Source organism: Chelonoidis abingdonii, chromosome 1 (genome assembly GCF_003597395.2).
Source record: "Chelonoidis abingdonii isolate Lonesome George chromosome 1, CheloAbing_2.0, whole genome shotgun sequence".
Classification (NCBI taxonomy): domain Eukaryota; kingdom Metazoa; phylum Chordata; order Testudines; family Testudinidae; genus Chelonoidis; species Chelonoidis abingdonii.
Genome location: NC_133769.1, coordinates 158,179,066 through 158,200,712, shown reverse-complemented (window position 1 = coordinate 158,200,712; position 21,647 = coordinate 158,179,066). Strand labels below are relative to the sequence as shown.

General features: G+C 48.7%; 1 protein-coding gene across 3 annotated transcripts; it reads right to left on the bottom strand.

The window, feature by feature from the left end:
* Positions 1-1,169: 1,169 nt before the first annotated feature.
* Positions 1,170-17,492, bottom strand: POPDC2 (popeye domain cAMP effector 2). Of its 3 annotated transcripts, none has more exons than XM_032799927.2 (4): positions 16,667-17,492; positions 11,732-11,840; positions 6,979-7,445; positions 1,170-1,516 (listed from the first exon to the last, which is right to left on the bottom strand). In XM_032799927.2, the coding sequence occupies exons 1-4, from the start codon at positions 17,155-17,157 to the stop codon at positions 1,441-1,443; spliced, it is 1,143 nt and encodes a 380-aa protein (XP_032655818.1). In that variant the 5' UTR covers positions 17,158-17,492; the 3' UTR covers positions 1,170-1,440. The 3 variants fall into 3 exon arrangements, with proteins under 3 accessions (XP_032655818.1, XP_032655817.1, XP_032655816.1); XM_032799926.2 differs by having other exon boundaries at positions 1,170-1,526; positions 7,067-7,445; XM_032799925.2 differs by having other exon boundaries at positions 1,438-1,526; positions 6,929-7,445.
* Positions 17,493-21,647: the final 4,155 nt, after the last annotated feature.

Here is a 21,647-nt window from a genome sequence, read left to right as displayed (position 1 = left end):
GCACTGGAGGATGACTGGGTCAGAGAGAAGCAGACGCAGTGAATAGCTAGAGAGACGTCTGTCTGGGGCAACAACGCAGCAGGGTGTGATAGAGGATGCTGGAATCTGATTCTCCTGTGGCAGAGTAACAAAGAGGAGGCAGTTTGTGCTGCAGGGGCTGCCACAGACCAGGTACTGGCTACTTGTGTCCGTGCTTCAATGACACTTATAGAGCTTTGCAGGAGCATGCCCTAGCCATGCCCCCGGCCCACACCAGAACACCTCCTGCACTTGGGGCTGCCATGGGAAAAGCATGGAGCTGGTGGAACCGCCTCTGTATCTGGGCATAGGGGGCCTTATGCCTGCCATGTGGCCCCTTGGCACCAAACTAAAGGAAGTAAAAAGGCCAGAAGGGGCCCCTGGTGACTATTATCACACCATGCAAGCCCCCATGGATGAAACCACTGGGTGAGCTTGCAGTAGAAATATTGTCACTGCTATATTTGTGAGTTGCCTACCATCTCCATATTGTTTTTAACTAAAATATTGCATCTTCCCTGCTTCCTTATCCTGATCTCCCAGATCCTTTTGTGAGGGGTGAGACCTGACTGTTCCTTCACTTCATTTTCATCTGAGTGGAGACACCCAGAGTCCACAAAAATCCATTTCAGCTTCTTCTCCTTCCAAAGAGATGTACCCATATTCCTTCCAGAGGGACACAGAAATCCAGGTTAAGTCCTTCCCTTTACCAAGGCTAGACCCAGAATCCATCCCAAGAGAGCACAGAAATTCAGTCCTGGTTCTTCTCATCCTCCTTATTCCAAGTGGATTGACCAAAAGACCCAGGGAATCTCTTCCCAACATCAGAAACTGGTACATACTTCATTACTTAGCTGTGGTATCATAAATGAAAAGTGTTAAATCCTGAACATGGAATTTTAAACCTGATAGGAATGGATGCCATGTACATCACTAGCACAAGTCCCATACCTCACTCCACCCCACCTCCCTGTATACACAAATACTGAAACTCTTAGCCTTTCTATAGACCCATTTTCCTATGTCTAGAGCTCATGTGAAATCCTCTGAACATCAGCTTCTCCCCTCCAAGTCACTGAACCCTAATGAATCAACATTCTCTTTAACTGGTGCCCTCAAATCGAAAGACTCCCTGGACAGGCTAATACTGCTGTGTTTCCAGCACGTTTAATGGAGCTGTTAACAGACTATGGGAGTGAAAGACCAGAATACAAAAGGGAACACTCAGACATCCCTTGTGCCACTGTAGGTGAACAGAATGTGGTGTGGAAGGTGTCCAGCCATCACACTTCAGTCTCATGCAGATACTTCATGTGCTTGCAGGAGCGTTGTGTGGACATGTTAATGAGTGTCTTTCTGGTTAGAGGTGGGTGAGCATACACTCATGCATGAGTCTTCCTGATCAAACCCGGCTGTTGTGCCCTAGAGTTCTGGGGTCTGGGTGGGAGCCAGAGGGGCTCGTCCTTTGAAGAGGGCACAGGGGTAACTCCGGGTAAGGCTTCCAGAAGCTGTGGGAGGAAAAGGGGGGAAAAAGAGGCTATTACTATTACAGCCACAGATCTTATCCATTTGCCAAACTCACCCAGGAGATGGTGTGGCCTGGTGGGGCCCACAGGGCACCTTACTGTTTTCCCTCTAAAATCAGTTTGTAAAATCTGTGTCATTCATAGTGACACAACAACAAACCAGTGTGCATAGCCCCAGTTTTCATGAGCAACCCTACACTAACAAAACCTTGGTTATCCCAGAATACTCTATGGATGACTGGAGAACTGATTGCATTCTGCCATGAGGGTAACAGACAAGCGAAACCTGAATGAAAGATGAAGTGCTTGTCATTTAGACTGTTCAAAACTTTGATTTTCATTTATTTCAGTTTACACTTATTTAATTCAAATGCCTGACAGTTAAAAGTAAAGCCCTTATGTGAAAAATTCACCATTCCTGGCTCGTTAACAAGGACTGAGAAAGCTCCAAATCCACATCCTCTAAAGTGTCCTTCGACAAAAACAGGGACTACCAGACCTGCCATTCCTGAAATTTCTAAGCTAAAAAAACAAGCAAAGGGAGTAAACTTGGTTTGAGTTTGGAACTTGTTGTTGCCTTGTTGGTTGCAGGGGTGGCTCCAGGCACCAGCATGCCAAGTACGTGCTTGGGGCGGCAAGCCACTAGGGGCACTCTGCTGGTCGCTGCGAGGGCGGCAGGCAGGCTGCCTTCGGCGGCTTGCCTGCGGAGGGTCTGCTGGTCCCACGGCTTCGGTGGACCTCCCGCAGGCGCAGGCTGCCTTCTATGGACCTCCCGCAGGCGCAGGCTGCCTTCGGCAGCTTGCCTGTGGAGGGTCCGCTGGTCCCGCGGCCTTGGTGGATCTCCTGCAGGCAAGCCGCCGAAGGCAGCCTGCCTGCCATGCTTGGGGCAGCAAAATGCTTAGAGCCGCCCCTGGTTGGTTGATGGTTTTTGACAAAGTCTTTGCAGGTCATCTTTATCCCACATAAAAGAAGTAAAAATGAGCACCCACAAAGCCCCTTTTCAACACTGGAGATACACGGGATTGTGTGGAAGGCAAAGGATGGGCATTTAGCTCATAAATTCAAGGTAAGGTTGGAAAACAGGAAGATTTAAGTCCTGCAGATAAAGTCTTTGTTGTTCTCATGTGGTTTTTGAAAATGAGTAAGGAAATTGATCCAGAATAACCTCCCCACCCCAACACACACATCTTCTGTAAATAAAAGCAGCCATCTGGTCTCCGAGGTTCATTTCATTTTCATGCTTCAACTAAGACACTGTACCATCACCATTGGAGCAGAGTGGCTTGCACTGGAGTACAGTGAATAGCACTACAATACCAGGACTAGCACTGAAGGACAATGACTGGCTACTGGATGGCAGTGACAGAATGCAGTGAGTGGCCTTCGGAGTACAGAGACTGAGCACTGGAAGGCAGCGCCTGGCCCTTGGAGTGCATTTATTGCTACCAGAGCACAGTTGCCGGGCACTGGAGTGCAGTGATCAGCATGCTGGGGATGTGGCTACACTGCAGTTGGAGGAATAATTTCCAGCTTGAGCAGACATACAGAAGCTGGCTTCAACTGAGCTAGTGTGCTAAAACCAGCAGCGTAGCTGTGGCAGTGGGGGCTGCAGCATGTACGATCCCATTGAGATGGCAGGTACACACTTGTGGCAGCTAGCCCATGCCACCATGGCTACCATTCTATTTTCAGCACCCTAGCTCAATCAAGCCTAGTGCAGGTATGTCTACGCAAGCTGGAAATTTCACCCCCAGCTGCAGTGAAGGCATAGACCACTCGTGCCTCCCCATACTAAAGAGGAGGACACATGACTGTCCCACATCTCCTCTGCCCAACAACCCCCCAGCCCTGTGCCCAGCCTGGGACCGCTGCACTCTCCCTGCCCTTCCAGAGTTACCTGTGGGGGAAGCGGGGGCTCTGTCCTTCTCCCGCTGTGCCTCCCTTTGGCATGCTCGGTCACTCTCCCTGGAAGCCAGTCCCGGGCGGAAAATGGGAGGGAGCTGCTTCTCACATGGCTGAATCTGGCTGCTCTGGGTCTAGGGTTGCCAGGTGTCCAGTTTTTGACCGGAAAACCCAGTTGAAAAGGGACTCAGGTGGCTCTGCTCAGCACCACTGACTGGGCTGTTAAAAGTCCGGTCAGTGCAGTGGGACTAAGGCAGGCTCCCTACCCGGCTCTGCACAACTCCCGGGAAGCTGCCGGTATCTCCCTCTGGCTCCTAGATGGAAGGATGTCCCCGGGGGCTCTGCAAGCTGCCCCCACCCCAAGCACTGGCTCCGCAGCTCCCATTGGCCAGGAACCATGGCTAATGGGAGCTGCAGGGGTGGTGCCTGCAGATGGGGCAGCGTGCAGAGCCGCCAGGCTGCACCTCCGCATAGGAACCAGAGGGGGAACATGCTGCTGCTTCCAGGAGCTGCTTGACATAAGCACCACCCAGACCCTGCAACCCTGATGCCCTCTTGCACCTCAACCTCCTGCCCTAGCCCTGAGCCCCCTCCCATGCTCTAATCCCCTCGGTCCCAGTCCAGAGCACCCTCCTGCATCCCAAGCCCCTCATCCCCAGCTCCACCCCAGAGCCTGCACCCCCAGTCAGAGCCCTCACACCTCCCACACCCCAACACCTGGCCCAGCCTGGAGCCCTCTCCCACACCGTGAACTCATTTCTGGCCCCACCCCAGAGCCCGCACCCCAAGCTGGAGCCCCGTTCCGCACCCCAACTCCCTGAGTCAGTCCGGTGAAAATGAGCGAGTGAGTGAGGGTGGGGAGAGTGAGTGACAGAGGGATGGGGAATGAAGTGATTTGGAGGCAGGGCCTCGAAGGAGGGGAAGGGGCAGGATAAGGTTTTGTGTGAGTAGAAAGTTGGCAACCCTATCCAGTCACTGCCTCTGTGCAGCACAGCAGCTGCCTGAAAGAGCCTGGGTGGGGAGACGGCGGCAGCAGCAGGTCGCCCCCTGCCCAGGCCCAGCTGCCAGGGACAGGGGCTGAACATGCTGGGGGCAGGTGCAGCGAGAGAAGGACAGAGCCCCTCTCTCTCCCCACCTGGCAGGCCAAGCAGAAATGGGGGGAGGGGCACTTGATCCCGCATGCCCCTCCCACATGTCGCCTAGGGGTGTAGGTGTACCCTTAGTTACTGGGCACAGGAAACCAAAGGATAGCTACCGCAGTGCAGTGGCTGGAATCACCATTCAGCAAGGGGCTACATGTCCCGCAGCTGGGAATTTAACCCTTGACCCTTTGGCTCAGAATTTCCAGAACCAATTATTCCAGCATCCTTTTTTTGTTGACAAATCTCTCCCAGCTTCCTTTAGCCTGACCAGACCCCAGCAATTCTTCCTTTGCAGAGTGAGGAATGGGTGTGAGGAAGGAGCTTAGGAAGACAGCGTGTTACTCCCATGCACCAGTGGCGGTAGTGAGGCAGGGAAGCCCAGTGCATTCCTGTAATGAGACTCATGCAGAGGGGAATCCATAACATTCGGCCACCACACTCATCTCCTCTCAGCCAACCCAGGAATGTTTTAAAATAATGGCTATTGGAACATGGGAGCCTGGGCCAAACCCTTTCAATCTGGCTGAGTTGAGTCTAGGTAAAAACAAGGGGGCAGATTCTCTGCTGTGCCTCACAGGCAGAACAGCCCAGGGAGAGCAGGTGCAAAGGTGGCTTTGAACCATCCTTGTTCCCCTCAAATCTTGTGCCATCTGGGGCATGGTGCAGCCCCTAGCGTAAATTAGAGCAGCCCTCGGGCTGTTCCAATTTACAGCAGCCTTATCCAGATCACCTGTGGCCTGTCCTACAGCTTGAAGCAGCCCAGAGTCTCCATGGTGCAATAGACCACCCTGCTCCTCACTCACAGCATGGCCCGTGGCTGGGGCTGCGAGAAGGACAGCATGGGGTTGACCTTACACTGCTCATGCATAGGGGATTCTCCGCTCCACTGGCTGTGGCACCTTTACAGCACCTATATGTCACTAGGATGACAATTCAGGGTACAGGGCAAGGGACAGAATCAACCACAAGCATTTCTTGTGAGCTGTCAGTCTCTCTATTCCAAAGCCTGAGCTGACATTTCTTTAATTCATCTAGGTGCGCAGCCCTACCCTATAGATAGAAATGTTTCAGTTCTCTACCTGCCATGCATTTGTCTGGTGCCCTGGTGTCTGGACTTAGCCTGTCCTCACTGACATCAGTGTACGTCAGGAATAACCTCACTGAAGTCAACCGAGTAACACCGGGTAAGGCAGTGTGAGGACGAAATCAGGCATGCTGGGCCAAAGCTTGCCAGTGGTGACACTCATGCAATCCCACCAAAGTCCTGAATCTTACTGAATTCACTGGAGTTGATCTTTTGTGACTGAGGGCACAATCTGGCCTTATGTGCTTTCTGGGAGCCACAGAGAATTCAAGAAACCCCACAGAGAAAGCTGGTGTTTGCATTCCCTGAAATTTCCCAAGCTCCCTTTAATTCAAAAGCATTCATACCTCACTCTCCTCTGCATTCTTTATGGCCCTGACAGAGTCAGAAAATCTGTTTATTTTCTGCCCTGTTGTTTTGTTCCAGGCCACCTGCTTGGGTACCAAGGAAAATGACTTGACACCTTTCAAATTCCTTATAGGTGTCTCTCCTTGTTGTGTCTCCATTCTGCCTCAGCTTTACACCATTATTCAGTGTCACGTACCCTCCTCCCAAGATGCTCTGCTTGACCTAAGATTCTCTCAGATCTAGGGATACTATACCCTGGTTGTATAATGTTATGGTAAACTGAGGCTACCAGAGCCTGGAGTCAGACCTTTAAACCAGGTTCTTCAGGAAGATTCTGTTATGAACCTTCTCGGGGGAAATACATCCGACACAGCACATCTCATGAGATTCTGATGAGGAAGTGTCCTGAGAATGCTGTAGTGTGGAAATTTCACAACAGTCTTTGCAGCCTTTACTGGCATGGCAGCATTACCTCAGCTGATTTATTTTGGTAAGTAACAAGATCATTGGGTGATTTCCCTGAAACTGGGATTCCCCTCATGCCCCAAAGCTCAGCTTTACATGGACCAATATCTTGCTGACGAAGTTAACTTTGATAGGAAGCTACCCAGTGGGAATTAATGACACAGGCAGGTCACCTTTCTTTATTCCTACTTAGCAATTGGGTGCCTGTTTACACGGTGCCCAATCCCTAAAGACTGAGCAGAGGCTGCCAGGATTCATGCCATTTGCCAAGTTTGCAAGGAATCAAAGCATTAGCGAACTGGCCAAGGATTGAGATGCTTTAGCCCTCCCCTCCCCTAGGCAGAGTTAGTGCTAAGCTTTGCACAGCCAGTCCCATTAGCCATTGCCTCCAAGGCCCAGGCACAGAGGGAAGTGTTTCCTTCCGCAGGCAAGCGAGTACTTACATGGGGATCCCACACAGGGTGACGTGTGCCCACGTTAGAAGTGCCCTCACTTCATATATTCCCCTTCGCTTACATAGTCCATAAAAGACCCTGACAACTCAGCAAAATCTTCCAACACAAGACTGGTAGAGTCCTCACCCAGCAGGGCACTGTCAGGCCGGGGCATCTTGGGGCGGGCAGAAGAAGGAGGAGGAGGGACTGAGGCAGCTGTCTGGACAAAGGTAGACATCGGAGGATGGGGCACAGCCCGCTCCTCCCACTCATCCAGCTCCTTCTCCACCTCAGCCTCTGAGGAGGCAGGTCCCAGGACGTGGTGGAGGCTGGGTAAGCGGATGTCAAAGCGCAGGCCGAACTTAGCGAACAGCTTATCGTTGAGGGCGTACAGTTTCTCCGAGATGTCGTAGCCGAGGAAGGCTGAGAAGAGGCGGGCGACATAGCGATCTTTTGCCAAGAGGAGGTAGAGCTTCCTCCTTGGCCAGGTAATATAACTGCAGTCCGTCTCTGCTGTCAACGTGACCTGCATGGGAAGGAGCGGGGAAATGAGCACAATAAGCCACACTGATGAGAAGACTGTGGTTCCATCACTTTAAAGTGTGGTTCTACTCTGAAAAGGAACCGTGGTCTCTTTTCCACCTCAGAGCTGCTCCCCGTGTGTAGGAGAGTAGGCACTGCTGAGTTTACAAACTAAAGAGGGCTTTTATTGCTTTTCAAGCCTGTTTTCTCCATGCAGAGCCAGTACGGTCCAGAGAGAGGGAGCTGCAGTCTGCTCCTTCCTGTGCATCATTAACACAACCGTTGAGTGAATTCCACTTGCAGAGCCAACCCTGCCACCCTCTCATCTTCAAATTATGCCCCATTTGTACCTGTGCAATGCCACTGAAAAGCCTAGGGTAGCGCAGGTGGCATTGTGAGCCTTACTGTTCTGCAGAACCATTACCACTGGGGAGAATGATTGGTTTCAAGGGGGAGAGCTACATATAAAAACCAGTGGCTCCGTATTGCCCTTGCACAGCATTGTAATGGGCTTCCCCTCACTCGTTGGCTGGATGCAGGTGTGCGTGGTTTCAGAGTGGCTGGGAAATGGAAAATCAAACAAAGCTTTCTTTTGGAAGGCAACACCACCTGTCACCAGCTTGAGGGAAGGCAGGTGCTGCAGGCTGCATTCAAGTTTGCTAGATTGTTTTAGACAATGGGGTCTCTCAACTCATTCCATTGGATACCCTTCAGGCCACCACCTCTGAGGTAGAACACAAGAGCTGTTTAACAGTGCACTGCGAGGGAGAAAGGCTAGCGAATGCATTTGATACTGTGGGGGGTACTGCAGGAAGCAGAGTAAAATTATCTGAGTTGGAAGTTGGCCAGAACATTAGGGGTTTAACTTGGTTGTTGTTGCAGAAAGTTTGGGGGTTTTTAAAATCTTGCCCAGGGGAAAACAGGTACTTTTTCAGGCTGCGGAATGGGGAAACATGTCAAAGGACGAAGCCCTCTTAGGCTGGAGCAAAGTGTGGCACATCAAAGTGTAACTGAGACACAGCTATGTGAACAAGTGTTACAGCTGGGGCAAAATATCCTGGGGCCTCCCTGTGTGCTGCATACGCAAGGGTCTCCTTGGCCAGGAACCATGGCAGGGGCTGCTGGGAAGCCAAACAAGGCTGAGCTGCAGTGTGCGTCCTTGGGTTTGATATTTAATGCCACTGCCATGCAAGCAGCTGCCTTATGAAATATAGGATTTAGAATATGAGAACTTCCCTGAGATGGGCTGTGAGTGAGTCAGAATCATGCTGAAACTTAAAGGGATAAAGCCTCATTTTCCTAGCAATCAGTTGAATCCCTCTTGAACCAGCACCTCTTTCTCTGACAATGCATGAAGTAAAATAGAGTAACAACCACCCCCTCAACCCCGAAGTCCTTACAGGGCAGGCAGACAGACTTACTCACAATCTCTCTCTCACTCTCTCACTGCCCCATAGGTCAACGTTCAGGGTAAATACTGTAACTATGAAACCTGATCCAGTTCAGACTGCGAGCCAGCTGCTCTCTGAGTAGAAGACAAATCCAGGTCAGAATCCAGGCGGCAACCAGATCCTGTCACAGCTAATTAATCTTCTGTCATTTTCCATTCCGCACCAAATTGAAACAATTGAGCCCAACAGTGGAGGGGGAACTTAGGTAAGGAAATTCCCCCTCCCTCCCCTCAAGGAAGACCCCCAAATAGAAATGTCTGCTTTTATCCAAAATGTTTTTGGAGCAATCAACTATATCTGGAGAAATGGGATTGGGTCGTCTGGGGAGTTACAGAGTGATTCACACCATGGGACTGAGCTGAGATTCAGAGAGGAGGGACTGACGGGTTAAATGGATTCAAAAACTGCATGTTGAGGTATGTGGCGCTGGCTAAGCAAAAAATAAACCCTTCCCCAGACATTGTCCAATTAACTTTTCAGACCAGAAAGCACCACAGGCAGCTTTCCAGGACTAATGTCATCAGACCTGTCTTTGCCACTCTGAGTGGGACGCCGCACTTATAGGGGACGGCATGGCCACTGTCCCCCTGCTCAGCTCACACATGCTGTGCTAAGAATTACCGGTAAGCTGCTACTGTAATCAGAAGCTCAGCAATAATATGGAAGGACTCCTCGTGCAATATACCAACCATCGGTTTATCAGATTCATTTTTCAAAGTAGCTTTAACAACTCGCTCACTCACAGCATGTGAACCACATTCAGGTCTGACCTCAGCAGGAAGCTGACTTCAGTAGAGCGGCACTCATTTGCCACAGGTCTGAATTTGTCCCTCTCTGTGGAGAGGCATTACTCTCTGCTGACCTTGATTACACTCCCAGGTAATTAGTAAAATCACATCGGACATGTCCTCTCTGGCATATTCTAGGTTCTGGCCATTCATCTACTGATTGGAATCAGCCTACATCCGACTGCAGAGAGATGAATCTGTCCATCCACTTAATAACCTTCCTGCAGAATGGGAGGGACTTGATTCGATGGTGTTGATGGGATACACAGATGAAAACAAAAATCAATACGTTTAATTGCTACAAATAACAATGAGTGATTCAGTCCCAGGAGAATCCCCCATTCCTTAAGGAGGGTTTTTGCAATTTGAAGGTACAGTAACTAGATCTGAATATAAAACATCCCCTTTCTCTCTCCCCACTTCCCCTCCCACAGCTTCCCTGCCTGAGAATCATCACTATCATCATCAAAAACTCAGATCTTTGAAAAATCAGGTATTTAAGTCTTTCCTGTCACTGTCATCCTTTCCCACAGCAGCAGCACACAGATCTGCAGTTCTTGTGAGGTTTCCCCTCTCATTGTGTAACACATTAATGCTGGTATTAAAAATCGCCATAATGGAAGCAAAACAGTGATCCATCTAGTCCAGTGGTTCTCAAACTTTTGTATTGGTGACCCCTTTCACATAGCAAGCCTCTGAGTGTGCCCCCCGCCCCCGCTTATAAATTAAAAACGCTTGTTTATATATTTAACACCATTATAAATGTTGGAGGCAAAGCGGGATTTGGAGTGGACACTGACAGCTCGTGACCACCCATGTAATAACCTCGCAACTGTCATAAACAGATAGCTAAGGGTTAATGTTTCTTTACCTGTAAAGGGTTAACAAAGGGAACCAAACACCTGACAAGAGGACCAATCAGGAAACCGGATTTTTCAAAGCTTAAGGGAGGGAATTTGTGGGTTTTTTCTTGGTCTTGGGTCTTTGTCTGTTCTGTGCTCTCTCAGCTATGAGAGGGTCTATTTCCAGTCCTTCTAATCTTCTGTTTCCCAGTTGTAAGTACAAAGTTAGCAAAAGTATAGTCTTTTAAATTGTTTTGCTGTATTTGCATCTGTGTATCTGGCTGGTGGAGTCTTTATGTGTATTTGGCTATAAGTACTTTAAATTGTATTGTTTTTGGGTAAGGCTGTTTATCCCTTTTCTATTGTTTATTCATTTTCTATAAGTTGAAAACCCTGTATCTTACCATCTAGATTACAGAGAACTGTTATTCTATTCTTTCTTTCTTTTTTTATTAAAAGTTTTGCTTTTTAAGACCTGTTGATTTTTTGTTTCTAGTTGACCCACCAGGAAATTGGTGGGAGAAAGGAAAGACAGGGGGGAGGGGAAAAACTGCTCTCTGTGTTTAACTCTCCTAGTGTCCCAGGGCGGGAAGAAGCTAAGGGGGAAGAGAGATAGAATCTTTTCTGTTTCCTTGTCTTTGGGTTTGTCTCTTTGTGGAAGAGAGGAGACATGCTTCTTGGTATTGTGATGTAAAGAGGTTGCATCAGTAACTCTCAGGTTAGCCCAGAGAGGAAATTCTGGGTGGGAGAGAGGTGGGGGGAATGGTTTATTTCCCTTTGTGGTAAGACTCAGAGCCTCTGAGTCTTGGGGTCCCCCAGGGAAGGTTTTGGGGAGACCAGAGTGAGCCAAGACACTGGAAATTCTTGGCTGGTGGTAGCGATATCAAATCTAAGCTGGTAATTAAGCTTAGAGGGGTTCATGCTAGCTTCTCAGGTTATCAATGCTAAGGTTCAAATCTGAGTAGGAAGCTATGACAGCAACCCCCTGAGGGGTCCCAACCCCCAGTTTGAGAACTCCTGATCTAGTCTAACATGCTGTGTCCCCAGCCGCATGACCTGCTGAGAGCTCAAAGCCTGAGGATTAACAACGCTTCTCTGGCTCTCTTCATTATCTTCCATCTTCCTCCTCTCCACTCTCTCCTGCACATGTACAAAGCAGTAAAGCCCAAGTCTTAGCAGTAGAGCTGTCAGGTGATTGCGCTGAGTTACCTGGAACGTTCCCTCCTCAGAAGGTCGCAGTGACTCCCACTCTGGGGAGTCCAGGAACTGGTAGGGGAAGACATAGTGCAGGAACTGTCCATCCTGGCTCACTCTGACCCTAGACAGAGAACAGGAGAACGACGGGCTTAGGCCAGAAAAGGGCTGGTGGGTGAATCAGCGTAACCTGTACAGAATCTGCTCAAAGAAGCAACATGTATTCCATCCCATTGTCAGTGCAGGATTGTTCCCTAGAGTATATCTGTCTGGTGTCTTCTCCAGTCTAGTTACAAATGTTCCAGTTAATGAAGCTTCTATCCCTTCTCTTGGGAAATTGTTAATAGGCTAATATCATAGATCTCACTGCTAGTATGTCTTTCCTGACACTCAGCCAACATTTTCCCTCTCTTAATGTCATCACATTACTCCTTTGGCCCATTCTAAACCATTCCTCCTCTCCTGGGGGTTTCTCCTCTTCAGCTATTTGGAGATGGTTAGTATGATTGCCCCTTAGCCATCATCAGGACAAACTCTTCATACCAATTTCTTTTCACCGCTCCTTCCAGCCCACAGACCATTTTTGTTGCCCTTTCCTCAACTCCTTTCAACTTATCCACATCTTTCCTACACCAACACCCAAAACTAAACCCAGGTGTAGTTCCATCAGGGCCGTATAAGAAGGATCTCTGCTGCCATGCTCCATGGCATGATGCCTCTATTTATAAAGCCCAAAATCATATAGGATGTTGCAGCATCCATATCATTCAGCAAATTAATACTTTGCAGCCCACTATCATTCAATTTCTTTTGGCCTCACTGCTTTCCTGTACCCCTCTCCCTTATTGCCACTCCAGCTGCCTAACTAAGTTAAGGTCAAACTTGTGACCAGTGCTGGGTCAAACCTCCAAAAGGGAGAAAGCCAGGTCTTGCAGTTAAGGCACAGGATTTGGAGTTTGGAGACCTAGGTTTTGTTCCTGGCTCTGCCATTGACTTGTGTGTGCTGGGGCAAGTCTCTTCCCTTCTCTATGCCTCAGTTTTCCCATCTGTACAATGGCCATACTGATTCTGCTGTCTCCCAGGGTAGCTGGGAGGTTCAGTTCATTCATGTTTGTAAAGTAGTTGGAGCTCTTGAGATTGAAGGAGACAGAGAAGGGCAAACTATTATCTGAGCTTTCTGATCTGAACTCTGTACTTCTGAGGTTCCCCTCTTGCTGCTTGTAGACTATTGCTAGTGTGGTACCCTGAAATAGCCTGCACAATAATGAAATAGTCAAGGTCCCTGCATTCCCTTTCTGTACAATAGCATGCAGAGTGGAGCACAGTAATGCTCCATTGCAGCCTTTCCCCCATTCTCCTGCCCATCCCCACAGCCTGCAGGGATAGAAAGGTCTGTCATGAGAAGGCCAGAAGAGGGAACTGGAGGTCCAGCCCAAGACATGTAAAGCACATGCACCTGGGCTGAGACTCACCCTCCATGCTACTCCCACATCCATGGCAGTATTGCAGGACCAATAGCTCTGATGTAATTAGCTAACTTCCTTCAGCAGCACTCTGACCCCATGAAGGGGAGTCACAGAGCACTCAGTGGGAGGTAAGACAGTATTAACTCTCCACTGACTTTACCAGTAGGTTAGCTACAGTTTTGAAGCAGGCTGCTGGATGCAGATTGTTGGCAGGGGGACAGATATTTGGCAGTACCCTCACTTAGCCACTTTCTCCCACTGCATTTTCTCTGTGGATTGGCTCCCCTTCACTTTGCGCAGCAAAAGGCTGCAAGCAGGGCAGGGGGAAGGAGCATATGGGCCTTAGTCACTGACTTTTTCCTTATTCAAAGGGAGCACGTTATCTACCACACCCCAATCCCCCCTTAGCGTAACCTTAAACCAGAACCCTTCCGCAGTTAAAATGGGAGACATGGTCTGAGCAAAGCCCTGGGAATTAGGATTCCTGGCTTCTAGTCACGGCTCAGCCACCGCAGACCTCCCCCTATATGAACTAGAGTTTTGCCACTCTAGGTCTCAGTTTCCTGTGTAAAATGGGGGAGACGTTACATAAATACCTCACAATGGGACAGGGTGTAAAAGTTTACAAAGCAAGTAAAAATATAAAGAGCTGTACAAGTGCTAGTATTTTGACACACAGCTCAGACTATGAACAACAAGCTCCATAGCATAAGGCATCCTCTGAGTCCACAGTGATTAGGTTAGGTCTGTTCGATGAGCCAAGCAACTTATGGAAGCTTTAACAATCACTGTTTGTGATGTGCTTTGAGATCCCCAAATGAAAGGTCTTAGCTAAGTGTAGAATACTAAATATTATATTTGTTGTCTGATGAGCCTGCTATGCTCTGCAATTCCACCCAAGATGATGGAGGAAGGTGACAAACAGGAGGAGAAGGAAGAACAGCTCTTCCCCCACACACACACCTGTCTAGTAAGAGGAAATCATGGAAAGATTTGTGAACAGTTTGATTGTATGTGGGCTTAGTGTAGTGAACAAAGAAAGAAAGAAATTGGCCCTGAACTCTTTGCAAGTCCTGAAATCCTTATCAGAGCAGCAGGACAGGAGTTGAGACTGCAGCACCAGATAAATGATCTGGTGAGTTACAGACAGCTGGAATGTCAAGCAATGTTCTCAGCCCACCCCAGCCAAGCTCACTACCTCACCAGGGGATTCTGGCAGACCATTCTTGGAACTAAAAGTGGCTCCCATTGATTCTTTCCTTTCACTTGATCTGTTTCATTTTGTGTTGCTGCAGAGTGGCTGGCAGTGGGAGGTAACATAGGCTATAGCTACACAGCAATGTAAGCCTAGTGTCAGGGAACCCTGGGCTTAAGTGTCTACATTGCATTTTAACCCTAGGTTGTGAATTTTCTGACTCAGCCTCAAACTTAGGGCTCTGGCATCCATCCTGCAATGCACAGACCTGAATCAAAGTAAAGTGCCTAGCATCTCCCACATGGTGACACTCTAGCCCTAGGAATGGGGCTCACTGTGGGAAAACCCTACTGCTCACCCTGTTTCCTAACTGTGGCGGGGCTATTGATGCCCATAAGGAGCACACTAAACTGCATGATCAGCTCCCTGGGTGGCTGTCTCAGTAGAATGACAGCAGTTTTGAGAGGACCTTATACTGAACTATCATCTCATCTGAGAATTGGGCTCCCCACCTCTAGGCTGAGTCCCATGGCAGGACAATGCCCCTGGGCACCTGCTCTGAGGATAACTAGGACATCAGTCTCCAGGGCTGTTAAACAATTGCCATGAAACTTTGCAATTCTGAATTTTTAAACTGGGCTGTTCAATGAAGGTGTTTTTGTTTGGTTGGTTTTTCATCTATCTTTATCTGTTTGTTTTTAAGTTTGACATAAAATGAAGGTATCGCAGAAAACGCACACACACACCCAGCCTGGCTGGTGCCAGCTGCAGAGGGTGAAATGCATCTCCCAGGGATTGGGGTGTAGTGTGCTCCAGCACTCCTGGGATCCCTTATTTCTGCCCCTGCCACTCTGTGGGAGGCAGGTAGAAGGGATCTTCAGGAGGCTGTGGGGAAGTTTTGGAGCTGGTTCCCCGTCACCACCTTGCAGTGCACCCTGTCGAGTGCCCCTGTATACACAGCCCCAGGGAGGGCAGGGAGGAGGGTCCCAAGAGCAAGGGCCAGAGAGCAGAGTGGGACCAAGCACCACCCTGCAAGGATGGGAAGCAACAGAGTTCCCAGCTCCGCATTGCTGGGAGAGGGATGATGCCGAACATCCTGGTGAGCAAGAGCCTCCTCCTGCCTGTCGGTTTTGCTCCCTGCTCCAGGCAAGCTCCACTGGAGCAGGAAGTGGGAGCGTGCTCAGCCAGGCAGGAATGACACTTCTGACCACTGTGCTGGCTGCCTGTGGCACTGCTCCTCTGCTGCCAGGAACTCTGGGATAAATCCAGAGGACTTCTAGGACCCAAGTCAAGCCGGGGCTGCGTGCACACACGAAAGCAATAGGGCTCAGAACCTAGGTCCCAGCTTACTATGGGCTCAGACTCTTCTGCCCTGGATCTGAGTTCTTGGTTAGCACATTTGCAATGTGGATGCAAAGTGGTGGGGGAGCGGGAGGGGTTGGTTTGAGCCCATTTCAGACCCTGGCTTAAATTACTGCATAGACATACCTATAGTGCTACTTTTGCTTTTCTATATTTTAATGTTTTGAACTGAAAACTAGACATGCTGCTAAAACTACTTCTTTGCCCAAGTAAACCTCACAAAGTCCTTCCTCATTAATACAGTCAGTGCACTACACTACCTAATCAGAGACTCAGGTCGATGGAGGAATACAGTTATGTGCAGTGGTTCTCAAACTAAGGTCTGCGGATGTCCAGTGGTCCATGGAACCCTTCTTGGTGGCCCACAGAATGAAGCAGCATTGATGGATTTGGACAGGAGGGCTGCCAGATGAGGTGGGATCATCAAAGGATTTTTCTCTTACCAAATGGTCCAGTTGTGAACCACTGGCTTTGGGCACTGGGAGTGAGAGATGGAACCATTCTCTTCTAAGCTTTTGGCTGAGACAAACTGGTGAATTTCAGAGCAGTTCCTAGGAGATAGGCACCCATGTCACAAAACTTACCATTGTAAGTGCTACCCAAGGGACCACAGGATCCCAGAGGCCTCTCTGCCTTCCTCCAGCAAGCTGGTAAGGAAGAAGCTTCACTACCACTGTCCAGATTGTACCTGTTCTATTGATAGAGGCCTTCAGACTCCAGCACTGTAAATCATCACCTCCCATCAGCACTAAGATTGCTTTAAAAATGGCAGGGAAACAGACTAAAATCCTCCCCACATATCCCCAGGAAGGCCGACCAGGCACATTCATTGTTGCTAGCTCAATTCTACAAAACTATCGCTAAATATTAAGGTGGATCAACATTCCAGGGTTGGGAAATGTCTTGTCAGGACAGGGAACAGCATACCTGCCAGAGAGCAGCAAAGACAGGCGGTTGATGGGCGTCTTGCCCTCCACAGCGTAGTTCTGGTCTCTGGCCAGTGACAGGACCTTCTCTTCACAGCATTTCACGATTTCTTTGTAGACCTCAAAGGGCACCTGCAAGGGCTGGCAGAGGGTCTTGTAGAGAAGGTCAAACTCTTCCAAGAAGGTGTCCTTGTGGAGCCGGTATACCAGGTGAGCCAGCTGAAGTACGCAGGCCATGACCAGCAGCATATTCCAGATGAAGATGTCTAGTCCACAGGCATTCAGCCAGCCCCACAGAGCATAGCAGATGTAGCCAGTGGCCAGAAGGCTGAAGATATAGATGGAGCCAAAGATCCCACTTCCCCCCATGTAGCCTAGGAGGAGGATGCAATTGCCCAGCTGATAGGCTGGTCCCTCAACCTTCTGCTTCCAGCCCTCGCATAACGGGGGCTGAAAAAGTAGCTGGTCCCAAGGGGAGCTGTTTCTGCTCATCTTTCCCCTTTCCCCCCCTCCCAGCCACCCTGCTTTACAAATGTATTGTCAGACAAAAATTACACAGATAGCTGTAATCGGAGCCGCCTGGCAGCTCCTCTCCCTGGAACTCACTGGTCCCACTGGACCGCTCTTCAGAGCAACATTTTAAAAATAACTTTAAACTTGTTCGTACCAAAAAAACAAACAAACCCCACACCGGAGAATCCAAATGGCTTATCTTTCTCTTTGCTGTTGGTGAGGTGCACGGTCCTGCCAGATGGCTTCCCCCACCCAACTGCATTCAGCAGAGAGAGCAGGGAAAGAGGTCCGAAGCGTTCAGTCACAGAGTACAGAGAGGGGACTGGAAAGAGCTCCTGTTGCTTTCACTCTCCCTAACCCTCCAGGAGTGAAAATAGAGACTGTGAGAGAGCAGCAGGGAGACAGCGAGGGAGGGGGGAGCGACGGGCATTTGTGTTGAATTTGGAATGTATATCACTTGGCAACGGAACGAAGAGAGACCCCAAATGGATAACCATGTTTGGAATTGAAATCCAAAGAGCAAAGCCAGCGAGGGGAACAGAGAACAGACTGGCACTGGCCACTTAACATAACTAAGAGAACTAGATAAGCATAACACGGAGGTGAGAAAGGAGGAAAGTAGCTAGTTTATCACAGTGTGTTGTAGGGGGTGGGTGCGCTTACACACTAATCCTCACTATTGTTTTGGGGCAAAGAAATGTCCATCATATTACAAAACCAGAAAGTCTACCTCCCTGCCGGGGGATAACTAATAGCAATGGGAGGAAGCTAGCAAAGAAAAACATAGTTGAGACATCAGGAAATGCTTTCTAGTGAGACCTGTCCGACTGTGGCATAGCCTCCTAGGGGACATGGTGGCAACTCCACCATGTGGGACATTTAAACTTAGACTGGGCAGAGTACTGGAGCGTATAGCGTGCACAGTGATCCTGCTCTGAACACAGTGCAAACATAAATGTGTGAGGGGTGAATTTCAGTGGAGGAGCCAATAGGATTTTCACACCTTTAACATTATGATGCTACAGGGCACAGGGGGATGGGGAACATTAAGGGGATTGCTTGGAAATGTGCAATGGACAAATTCTACCCTAGCATAGAATCCTCCCTCCCATCTCCAGCAGGCTCTGGGGAAGCTGTATTTCTATTCCACAAATAGAGGAGGAAGGCACAGTGCAGTCAGGGCGCCCTTGTCTACTCTGGGAGCAGGTCTTCTGTTTGGACTTATGTGATGGGGTATACAAACCCCACACTGGAGAGCAGGGGGTTAAGGAACAGCTCTGGGCTCAGGCTGCCCCGCCCAGACACACCTGCAAAGCCTGCACAAGCTGGAGCAGGGTTTTAAAAAGAAGAGCAAAGCAGCTCAAAGGACAGACAGTGGAAGTGAGAAGACAGCTCCTCTAAGGGGATAGTGCTGCCTAGGAGCTCATTGCCTAGGACCTGACAACAAAGACTTGTGCAAACCCATAAGAGAGAAGCATGGGACAGAGTGTGCCACTCAGAGACCTGATCAGAGTGACGTACTCTGGGAAGTTAGAGGAGGCTGGGGTAGGAAGTGGTCTCCAGGGCAGTGGCTTTAGCACTCCAAGGTGCTGATTGGAGCTGCCCACCATTTAGGTCCTGGACTAGAGCCTGGCAAACAGGGAGGGCCTGAGCTCCCCTACCCATTCTGATACTGATAACACTACAACAAGAGCCTTCATCTCCAGTGATAGGCCAGCTGGAAAAGACTAACTGTCCAAGGGTCCAGCCCACAAAGCCCCTGTGCAAAAGGGAAGGACTGGAAACTATTGGGGGGTGATAGCTGAAAGATAGGGATATGCTTCAGCAGGGAGATGTCCCACCAACCAGTGCCTGACCATGAGGTAGCACTGTCAGTGGTTGTGCACCTTCTATAATCCATGTTACAGCAGCAGTACTGCTGGTGCCAACGAAGTTAGCTGGCAGCTACACAGCAGGCACAGCAATGGAAGGAATGCCGCCCCCTTCCGCCCCCCAGGAAACACAACACCATGTTCAACTTTTATAGTTCTCTGCAAACACACAGGGGTTTCATCCAGTACAGAAAGAAAAAAATACCCTTGCTCATGTATTTGAAGTGCACTGATAGTAGAGTCACTCCTGAAGTTACACAGTGGGAGCAGTTACTCTCTCCATGATTCCAGAGCCAATATGCTGCAAAAAGATGTTTGCTCTAGTGATCACTACTGCAAACCGCACTCAGGCTTTGAGGATCCAGCTGGGCTCTTCCAGTCCCTTACAACAGCAGCAATAGTCAGGGTTGTAACATCATCTTCTGTCATCCTATAGTGTCAACAGAGCTCTGGGATAGCAAACTGGATCCTATTCTATCCTCTGCATCAGTAACACAATCATTAGCTGTGCTCCAGTGGGAGAATTCTCACAGTTGTCAGGAAGCAGTCACTTTTCACGGCCAGATGCATCCTTTGCGATCAGAATATGGATGCAAAGGACGACAGTATGAAGTCAGCCTGCATAGGCCAATGGAATAGGCCTTTGCGTAAGATAAGGTTACAAGGGTGGTTGTGTTTCAGGACAAACTTACAGCACTCATGTCTATCATACCATTCCCACTGGCACTAGTCACTTAAAGAGACATGAGCATCTCCTCTACTAATACTGTGCTCTGAATTAACACACTCCGCACTAGAAAGGGCTAGCGTGAGACTTGAAGACACCTTTAAAAAAGGAGATGGAAAGTGTCAATCAATCACCCTCCCTGGGTGATTTTGTCCCTAGGAAGACTGCCTCCATGTGGAACACTCATTAGTACCAAAGTAAGCAATCCCAGAGCCCGGGTCACCTTTGGCAGCTTACTGTAAGGTGAAGAAGCGGTACAAATTCACCCTACAGTAAGCTGCCAAAGGCACATACACCAGGAGAGAGTAATTTGAAAAACCACTTTCATCACAGTCTGTTTGGGGGTGAAACAGGTTAAAGACACTTAGATTAGATTCCCAGCAAACACAGAGCTGTTCTCCACTCCCCCCGACCTCCCCACAACACACCCAAGCAACTCCTACTGTCTTGACGGGGAGTTATTTGTAGGCTGTAGCGGTTAGCTTCCAGTTCTCCCTAAGAGACATAAATGGAGGATACTCATCTTCCTTTTTCACTCTTTCTTGGCCTTCACAAAGGAGAAAAGGATGATCCTATGGGTAGGAATATGCACCAGGATATTCAAGTTCTATTGGTGGTTTGCCACTACCTCACTGTGACTCTGAGCAAGTAATTTCCCTTTTGGGTCTTTCTTTGCCCCGCAATACAATGAGGATATTATTTACCTTCCCGACAGAGCAGGTTAAGGTTTAATTACAGTACATAAAGTGCTTAAGATTCTTTGGTAGAGGTGGCTATAAGTTTACTGTATGCTTTCTACTAGAAAACAAAACCCTCAAAACACAGGCTAACAACAGAAACCACCAATAGAGACAGAAGTTTCTGGGAAGTGAGAGTGCACTGGGATTACTTCCAGTGTCTTGTTTCTGATGACTGCATGATGCTCAGTCTTTTGGATCAGCTTCAGGACAGAAGGGCTCTGACAAACGTGAAGGGCCCACTCTAGAGATGCTGTAGAGAACGAGTTCTCTCACTGAACCCATAGCTGTTAGAAGGGAGATCTGCTTCTCTACCTGCCTCTTCCCTAGCTTCCATTTTTAAGGTCCCTTACTTGTAAACAGACTCAACTCCCAGCTTGCACAAGCACCACTCAAAATTAAATTGTCAGTTTTTGTGCCAGCCAAAGGGTTTTGAATAACATCCGAGAAACTGACAAATGTCTTGTTAATTTCACCATGCTGCAAGCTTTGGAAAGCCCTGAGCCAGTAGATATAGTGAAACATGGGTGAAGATTCGGGAGGACAAAGGTAGCATTGTATCAGTTAACTGTGAGCGTATCTGAGCATCCATGAGGGCTATAAACTTATTTTTAGAAGCGTGTTGACTTAAGCCTCCCCACCTTGACATGGAAAGTTCCTAACTTTCCACAAGCTAGTGGATTTTTCAAGCAATGGTACAGAATTGCCAATGATTATTAAAATTGTTTCAGGAGATGTGGACAGCACAACATTAAGAGCAGCAGAATATGCTTCAATCTTAAGGGAAGTTCCTTGCAAAGAGCAACAGGTTTACAGGAGTGGATGCTCTGTCTTATCTGAGATACCGGTTATCCCTGCATAATAGGCAACAGCTACAAGCTTCAGCATCTCTGCTTTTGTTCACAATAGGATCTCTTATTGCTAGCATGATTTCCCCATCCACAGCAGTAAAGAGAAAAATGTCACTAGAAACCAGCATATTTTAATATGATTACAGCTATCACGGTTCTTATTCCAATGTGGACAGGGAAAGGAAAGGAGGAGAGCCATTAACCAATTGCTGCCCAATATACTACAGAAAAGGGTTTCGGTTAGAAGATGGGGGGATGTTTGCTTTAAAAATAAAACAGGGAA

Coding starts and splice junctions, on each gene's coding strand:
- POPDC2 (XM_032799927.2), bottom strand. CDS start 17,157: ATGAGCAGAAACAGCTCCCCTTGGGACCAGCTACTTTTTCAGCCCCCG. Junction 11,841..16,666: donor TCTTTGCTGCTCTCTGGCAG/GTATGCTGTTCC, acceptor TTCTCTGTCTAG/GGTCAGAGTGAGCCAGGATG. Junction 1,517..6,978: donor AGCGAAGGGGAATATATGAA/GTGAGGGCACTT, acceptor AGCTTCTGGAAG/CCTTACCCGGAGTTACCCCT.